A 9,098-nucleotide genomic window follows, 5' to 3' on the forward strand; every position below is an offset into this window, starting at 1 on the left:
GGGAGTGACATTTTAATAGTAAACACCTAGGCTGGGCATGGTGACATATTTTTAACACCAGCACTGGGGAGGCAGAGGCCAACTTGGTCTACAAAGCAAGTTCCAGGCAAGCAAGCAAGAGTTAGTGAGACCCTGTCTAAAGGAAAAGAGGAGGAGAATATGAGCAAACACTGAAAGCATTTGTTGGTTCTGTTGTTATCATTGTCTTATCATCATCATTATTGGTTTTTAGTTTAAGACAGGGTTCTCTGTGTAGCCCTGGCTATCCTAAAACTCACTCTGTAGACCAGGCTGGCCTCGAACTCAGAGAATCTCCTGCCTCTGTCTCTCAAGTGCTGGGATTAAAAGCGTGCGCCCCCCATCACCACCACAGTCAGGCAAAACCAGAAACAAATGTGAAAAATGAAAAACACATTTGACATGAAGGTTTTTGTTAGAAAGCAGAGAAGGAGATAAAGGTGAAAGTGATAGGCAGGTTGTCCTCATTTATCCGATTCTGTTTGGCCGGTGTTTGAGATGGCACTTGGTGCTTGCCTTTTTTCCTAGATGTAATTCTGGTTTAGGCTGAACTGCATTTCATCTCTAACATCATTACAACAAAAGCCCCGCCCAGCGGTTCTTGGGTGCAATCCAAGCACTTGGAAGCATTCCTTCCAGTTCAAGGTAAGGCTAGGTTGTATGGATTCACACACGGGTGCCAAAAGATCCAAAATGAGCGCATTATCTTTCAGCCCAGCACTTCAGAGGCAGAGACTGATAATCTCTGTGAATTCAAGTACAGCCTGGTCTACAGAGTAATTTTCAGGATAGTCAGACCTACGTAGTGTGACCCTGTCTTGAAAAGACAAAACAAAACAAATAGACAAAATCATGGGCTAGGCCTAGATATCTGTTTGTAGAGTGTTTGCTTAGCATGATTGGGGCTGTGTCCAATCCCCAGCAGGACTCTGTGATCCCTGCCTGCTGATTTCAGCACTCGGGAGTTAGAGGGAGGGATATTTAACCAAGACCAAGTGGGCAGAGGTACTAGGGCTCAGTATTACAGGCTTGGGAATGGCAGGCTGGGAGGGAAGTGGAATGCCCCTCTGAGCTTAGCGGGATCCAGGTACTGAATGGGACCATCTGAAATAAACTTATTATTTCTTTTCTTTTTTTTTTTTTTTAATAAAGAAATTACTCTTTTACTCAAACTGTGAGTTGCCGGAGTCCAGAAGAGTAGCTGTCCACCAGAGCTGTCATTAGCTGTGCAAAGGACCTTGCTGGCAGCTGGAATTATCCAGTGTAAAACCACAAAGGACTCAAGGCTTTCACCACTCTGGGAAACCCAGGAGACATCAGTGGGGTGACAGCTGTTTCCAGGAGGAACTGTGAGAACTACAGGACAGGTGAGCCTGACTATCCCTAAAGGGCACACCAGAGCCAACCTTCAGAAGGAAGCCCACCTGGGTCGAGACCTTTATTCCCAGCCTGATGGCACATGTCGAGGTCTTGGCCAGACTCCAGAAAGAGACCAAGTGCCCCATCTGTTTGGACGATCTGACAAACCCCGTCACCATTGAGTGCGGACACAACTTCTGTCATTCCTGCATCAAAGACTTCTGGGCAGAGCAGCAAGCCACGTCCTCCTGTCCTATCTGCCGACACCAGTGCCAACACAGGAGCCTCAGAAGCAATGCCCAGCTTGGAAACATGATTGAAACTGCCCAGCTGCTCCAAAGCATGGAGAACAAGAGGCACGAGAGCAGCACCAGTTGCGAGAGGCACAACCAGGCCCTGACCCTCTTCTGTGAGGATGACCTGCAGTTGCTCTGTGACCAGTGCGTGGAGCCTGAGAGCCACGGGCCCCACCAGGTGCTGTCCATTACAGAGGCTGCCTCTCGACACAGGAAACACCTTCAGGACTATAGCAAGCTCCTGAAGTGGGAAGTGAAAGAGATTCAAGGGTTAATGAGCACACTAAACGGAAGAAGCCTGACCCTGAGGGAGCAAGCAGAAGCACAGAGGTCACAGCTAACTTCTGAGTGTGAGCAGCTCATGCGCTTTCTAGACCGGGAAGAGCAGGCAGCTTTCTCCAGGTTAGAAGATGAGGAGATGAGGCTTGAGAAGAGACTGCTTGATAACATAGCAGCATTGGAACACCATGGTTCCAGCCTCAGAGACCTCCTGAGACACTTGATGCTGACCCGAGAGCTCCCCGAAGCCAAGATGCTGTCCTCAGTCAAGGAGTTTTACCTGAATTGGAGGCGTCAGCTCATCAGCCCAAGCATTTTCCCAGTTCAGTTGAGAAGAGTAGAGTACAGCTTTCCTCTCCAGTATTCAGCCCTACAGAAAGTTATACAGCATTTTACAGACAGTGTCACTCTAGACCTGAAGACAGCCCATCCAAACCTGCTCATTTCTAAGGATAGAACCTGCGTGACATATACAAAGAATAGACAACGTATTCCTGGTTCTTCAAGTTTTACCAAGAGCCCTGTTGTGTTGGGGATTCCACATTTTAATTCTGGGAGACACTTCTGGGAGGTGCAGGTAGGAAAGAAGCCAAAGTGGGCTATTGGTATTTGCAAAGCTGATTCCTCTATTGGGGAAAGGCAGTCCCCTAACCCCTGGGGATACTGGAGGATTGTTTGGCAGGGGGACAGCTTCAATGTCTCAGGAGCTGATCCAGACTCTCGGCTGAAGGCCGCAAGAGCCACAAGCATTGGTGTTTTCCTGGACTATGAACTGGGAGAGGTTTCTTTCTATGGCATGCCCGAGAAATGTCACCTCTATACTTTCAGAGACACTTTTTCCGGTCCTGTCTGCCCTTATTTCTACATAGGGCCTCAGTCAGAACCTCTTAGACTCTGTTCTGCCACAGATTCTGAATGCTAACTCACATGGTGGCCTTAACTTTAAGAGGTTTGTTCATATTCTGCACTCTCCTTCCCCCAGTCCAGGCTGGGGGAAGCCTATTATATAGCTGAAGACAGCTTTGGATTTGTGTTCCTCTGGATTACACGGTCTTATTGATAGGATGACAGGCGTGAGCGCCTGTACCCAGCATTTTTTTTTTTTTTTTTTTTTTGAGGCATGCTCTTGCTATGTAACCCTGACTGGACTAGACCTTTATATACTGACCAGGTTGGGTACCAACTGTCTGCTGTCTTCCATCTCAGCTTCCTGTATCTGGGTTTACAAGCACAGATCAACACATTGGCAACAAACGCATTTTTAAACTTCTAAGTCTTACATCTGAATCAAAACCCCATGCCTAGCAGTTCTGAGCTATATAGTTCAACCTTTTCATCTTTGAGATCATCTTGGTAAGTCAACCAGGCTAGCCTTTACTAACTTTACAACCCATCCTGGTCCAGTCCTCCCAATTATTTGGTATTACAGGTTTACATCACCAGCCCAAACCCATCTCAGAAAGTGATAGGTGTTTTCAGAATGTCTTTACCTATTTTATAACGGAGAGGGTCCTATGTAGTCTAGGCTAGCCTCAAACTTGATACACAGTAGAGGCTGACCTTGAATTAATTCATGATTGTCTAACCTCCATCTCACAAATGCCCAGCCTGTGAGATTTGTATTTGAGGATACATTAGTTTCTCTAGAATCTTCGAAACACCTTAAACATTAATAAGGAATTGGATTAAAAACAGCAGAGTTCTAAAAAGTATTTAAAATATTCCTGAGTTTTCATTTCAGTATCAAATCATCAGTGTTACCCTCCCTCCTTCCCTTCCTGCCTCCCTCCCCACTCCCCTCTCTCTTTCCTTTTCCAGTACTGGGGCTTGGATTCAGAGAGCTAACTAACACCATCAGCCCTGTCTGATTTTGATGTAGTCTTGTTAAATTGTCCATGCTAACCTTGAGTTTTTCATTCTCACCCTTCAGACTCCCCCGTAGCTGGGATTGCAAGCAACTTCCTTTATGCCCTGATGGATTTGGGGGATTTTATCTTTATTCTTTTAAAATTAGTATTTGCGTATATGAGACGGAAGGGCAGACGGATGAACTACAGTTGAGGGTGTGGAGGTCAGGAAATACTCCTCTTCTCTCATCATATGTCCCGGGATAATGTTTAGGTAACCACACTTGTGTGGCAAGTTTGTTTACCTGCTGAGCCATCTCAGGCCCTAAAATTGGTTCTTGATAGAGACGGGAAACATGGGAAACAAAGAGGCTGATGAATGGCAGCTAAGTCACAGTTAGATCAAACAGAAAGTACCCTGTACTACTGCATCGTGGGCCAGCTGTAGACAGTGAGAAGAGACTTTATACTTCAAAAAGCAGCAGGAAAGCATTTGGGATGTTGTCATCAGAGAGACAAAGGTCTGAGGAGACAGTTGTAGCCCGACGTAAACACTGCATATGTTCACATGTTAAATTGTAACAAGGTTCCCATTAATGTACTGTCTTTGTCTATTAAATTTAATTTTAATAAAGGAAAAAAATGACTTTGTAGGTAAGAAGGTCGTGCCTCGGGGTTGGGGCTTGTCACTTGTCACTTTTGCTTTACTCGGTTCCTAGACTATCCGGGCTTGGTGGCTCATGGATGTTCCTCTGCAGGAGAATTGGGTTGGTTTTTTTGTTTGTTTTTGTTTTTTGTGGGCAGAAATGGTTGTTGCTTTTTGCACTTTTCTTCCTGCATCCATCTCCCAAGTGCTATAGGCAGTTGCTACTGAGATGCCAAATCTTTTAAGTTCAGACTTCATTTTAGAGAACCTGACCTAAGGTTGAACTCAGGTAAACTAACAGGCTGGTACCTACCTTTGGTTCTAAGTGCCCCCCTCCCCACACCCCCCAACCCTCCCAGTCCCCCACCCCAGAACAAAACCTGAGCCTAGCCCCAGTCTCTAGGCTAATTGCCAACAAGACCAGCATCTCCAGGTCACACCCACAAGACCAGCATCTCCAGGTCACAACCACAAGACCAGCATCTCCAGGTCACACCCACAAGACCAGCATCTCCAGGTCACACCCACAAGACCAGCATCTCCAGGTCACACCCACAAGACCAGCATCTCCAGGTCACAACCACAAGACCAGCATCTCCAGGTCACAACCACAAGACCAGTATCTCCAGCAAACCTACACCCCCAGGTTGCAAGCCCACTCCCTGCCTAAAGAAGAAATTAAGCTTATGATATGACTCTCAGCACCAGCCAATTATGTTAAAGGCCACAATAGCTTTCCAATCAGATGCTTGCACACATACTCCCTGCTTGCTGCTTACTATAAAGCCTTGCCCCGATAGACTTTCGGGGCTCCCTCACCACCAAAACTGTCCTATATGACAATGGTGCATTGGGGGTGGGGGCCCAAGCTAGCTCAAGTAGAAGATGAACTTTGACCTGGATCTGGTCTTTGACTCCAGCTTGGTGCTACCAGGAGTTGGTGGAACCTTTGTGGGCAGAGGGGAACAGGTTACATTTTCAGTGAGCAGACAATTGTCTTTTGTTTCAGACTGGCTTTGTGATGGTTTGTATATGCTCCACCCAGGGAGTAGTATATTAGAAGGTGTGGCCTTGTTAGAGTAGGTGTGTCACTGTGGGTGTGGGCCTTAAGACCCTCATCCTAGCTCCCTGGAAACCAGTATTCTGCTAGCAGCCTTCAGATGAAGATGTCGCATTCTTAGCCTGGACACTGCTATGTTCCTGGCTTGATGATAATGGACTGAACCTCGGAACCTGTAAGCCAGCCCCAATTAAATGTCCTTATAAGAGTTGCCTTGGTCACAGTGTCTGTTCACAGCAGTAAACCCCTAACTAAGGCAGGCTCACTATATAGCTGAGGATGATCTAAACTCTCCATTCTCCACATGCTGACATTATAGCCTTGGGCTACAAGACTGGGCTAAAATGGTAGTTATGACTTGTTTTTGAGCCAGGGTGTGTCTGTCAGTGTCTGTGTCTCTCTCTCCCTCTCTGGCTAGATTGGGACCCGCAGGCGTCCTGTTTCAGCTTCGCAGGTCCCAAGCTCACTGATGAGATCACTGTTAGGAGCTACCGTGCTCAGCTACCTGTGAATTTCTTTTGCTAAAGAGATTTACATATACTGTGTGTCGGCATGCATGCCTGTGTTTGGTATGTGCTTGTGCCAGCCTAGAACGATCTGTCAGACTCCCCTGGATCTGTGTGGAGGTACAGCAGCTGTGAGCCACCTGACAGGGATGTTGGGAACTTCTACAGCCTTGAGGGCAAACACACAACAGGATTCCAAGGAGGCTGTAGTTTTGACTGAGGACTGACTTTGTGCTGCAGGGATAGAATCCACCCTCTAGGTTGAACACTCTTGGCAAACACTATGCCTCTAAACTGCAGACCCAACACTAAGGCTACGGGTTATTATTACTGAGACAGGGTGCCCATAGCCCCAGCTGACCTTGTAACTGAGATAGCCCTGAATGTGATTTTCCTGTCTTCACTCCCCAAGTGCTAGGATTACAGGCATGAGCCAGCACTCCAGGCTTACGGCTGCAGTGCTAGAGAGGCTTCCTCATTGAATGACATCAAGGATATAGAATGCTTGAGAGTTGACCAGTCTAGGCAAGGGGGAAGAAAACGGGTGCAAAGCCCTAAAGCAAGGTTTAAGCAGTGCCAACTGAGAACTAGGAAAATCTGGGGCAGGGAGGAAGTGTCCATTTTCCAAGGACCTTCACTATTGGGCCTTTGGTTTTGAAAACAAATTATGCATGCATAACATGACCTAATTTGTGGTTTAGATCTCTGGAGTAAAACAGATGGCTCAGTGGGTAAAGAACACTGGCTGCTCTTCTAGAGGATCCAGGTTCAATCCCTTGCAACCCCAAAAGTAACTCAACCAGCAGTAACACCAGTGCCAGAGGAATGAATGCCTTTGTCTGGCTTCTCCGACAGCAGGCGTATACATGGTGCATAGACATGCACGCAGGCATAACATCCACACACATACCATAAAACAGTAACTTACAAGAAAGGTCTCCAACTGCTGAGTTAAAACATAAATGTTTGGAGAAGTACAGAGTGGGACTGATCAGAATCCTGGGGCCAGAGTGATGATGGCTCAGTGGTTACCAGCACTTAATGCTATCACAAAGGACCTGGGTTTGATTCCCACTTCTCACATGGTGGCTCACAACCACCTAAAATTCTACCTCTAGGGAATCTGGCATACTTCTGTTCTCCATGGGGCACCAGACATGTACATTGCACAGGCATGCATGCGTGTGTATGTATGTATGTATGTATATATGTATATATTTGCAAAACATTTACCCATAGTAGAATTAAAATTAGAAATATACTTAAGGAAAAGAACATAAAGGGGCTGAAAATGTAAATCAGCTGGTAGCCTTCTTGCCTAGCATGCACAAAGCCCTGAGTCCATTTCCCGTTCCACAGAGGACAAGGATGGGGTACCTGAAATCCTAGCACTTGAGAGGTAGAGACAGAGGATCAGAAGTTCAAGGTCATTCTTGGATACAAAGGGAGTGTGAGGCCAACCTAGGCTACAAGAGACGAGACCCTGTCTCAAGAAACACCAACAAAATCACACAGGAGAATCCCAGGAGAAAGATGAGCAAAGGATTTGGGATGGATTTCACTAGATTTCTGAAAGGCCACAGACCTGGAATAGGTACCAATTTCACTCATAGTCAAAGGAAAGAACAGAACTCCATTCTGCAAGCTCTGTTATGCACATCTACCCAGCCCCTGGAAACTGTTTAGGTATAATGTAGCTTCAATATGTGACTGTTATTACTCTGTGGAGAGTCAACTGTGTTACCAGAAGACATTATCTTGGAGGAAGAAAACTTTTAGGCTGTCCCAGCAATGGCTGTATCTAAAGAAAACAGGACTTTACTGTCCACAAGCTAGGATCAAATAAACAGTCCTTCCCTGTCAAGCTGCATCTGCCACATCCCTGGATAATTATGTATGGCTCTGCAAAGAAGGTATTGAGTAGTAGGCTAAAACCAGCAACCTGCAGAACAAAGAACCCACTAGTAAGCCCTCAGTGAAGAGTCTTGCTCAGCTAAGCATAAAGGCCTGACACCCTTGATCTCACCAACTGGGAGGTGGAAAGCAAGAGAATCAGGAGTTCAAGGACAGCCTCAGCTACATGAACTATCAAAAAAAAAAAAAAAAACCAAAACAAAACAAAACAAAAAACCAAAAAAAACAGTCTTTCTAAGGCGAGCATAAAGGTGCCAATTGATTAAAAGGGGCTCTAAACGTAGAGAAACAGTGCCACATAGGAACATTCATTTTCATTGCCAGAACTATCCATTTAATAATACCATACATAAATTGATTTGGCATTTTAATCCCATTAGTTTTTAACTATAACCCCAAACTGAAAGTATCTTTTCCCTACTTAGACAATTAAAATTTTCATATTGTATTTGTGTGATGTATGCGCACAATACACGTGCATCAGTGCATGCACGAGAGTGCCATGCTGAGAGTCTGAAGATCAAGGACGATGTTCAGGACCTGGTCTATCCTCCACCAAGAGTTCCTGGGATCAAACTCAGGTAGGTCATGGGGCTTGCATAGCAAGCACACTTCCCACTGAGCCATCCTACCAGCACTACCTGGTCAAATATTAAGCCACAGATGGCTTCATTCTTAAATACATTCTTTAAAGATTTACTATGTACATAGTACATAATGTGCATGTATACCTGCACACCAGAAGCGGAGATCAGATCTCTGGCTCACTGGAACCCAGTATTTGGACCAGATCCACCTTGAACTGCCTGTATCTTCATCCCAAGGACAAGGGTGACCGGTGTGAGGCCCCAGGCTCAGCTACTTAAACTTACTGATTCGATCAAGGTAGAACACAGAGATATGCGGAAGCTTCTTAAAGAAGGGCAAAACCAAAGCGGAAGTGGCAGATTATTTCCTAAATCTTTAACTCTCCCTGATAGAAGGTCTTACCGAGTGACAGGTGTCACCACTTGGCCGCCCATCGACCCAGGACGGACGCCTTTGTGTTTTATTTTTCAAGGACACACTGTAGAACTTGCACAGCACACGTCCTGCTGAGCTCTTGGTGCTATAATGAGGAAAGTGCTTTATGCTTTTGGAGCAAATTCTCATTCTATGGGCTGGGCTGCCCTC

General features: G+C 45.9%; 1 protein-coding gene across 1 annotated transcript; it reads left to right on the forward strand.

The window, feature by feature from the left end:
- The first annotated feature begins 1,470 nt into the window (after nt 1–1,470).
- Nucleotides 1,471–2,874, forward strand: Trim75 (tripartite motif containing 75). Its single transcript, XM_021171079.2, has one exon. The coding sequence runs from the start codon at nt 1,471–1,473 to the stop codon at nt 2,872–2,874; it is 1,404 nt and encodes a 467-aa protein (XP_021026738.1).
- Nucleotides 2,875–9,098: the final 6,224 nt, after the last annotated feature.

The sequence above is a fragment of the Mus caroli genome, unplaced genomic scaffold (genome assembly GCF_978045245.1).
Source record: "Mus caroli unplaced genomic scaffold, Mus_caroli_1 scaffold_10, whole genome shotgun sequence".
NCBI lineage: Eukaryota > Metazoa > Chordata > Mammalia > Rodentia > Muridae > Mus > Mus caroli.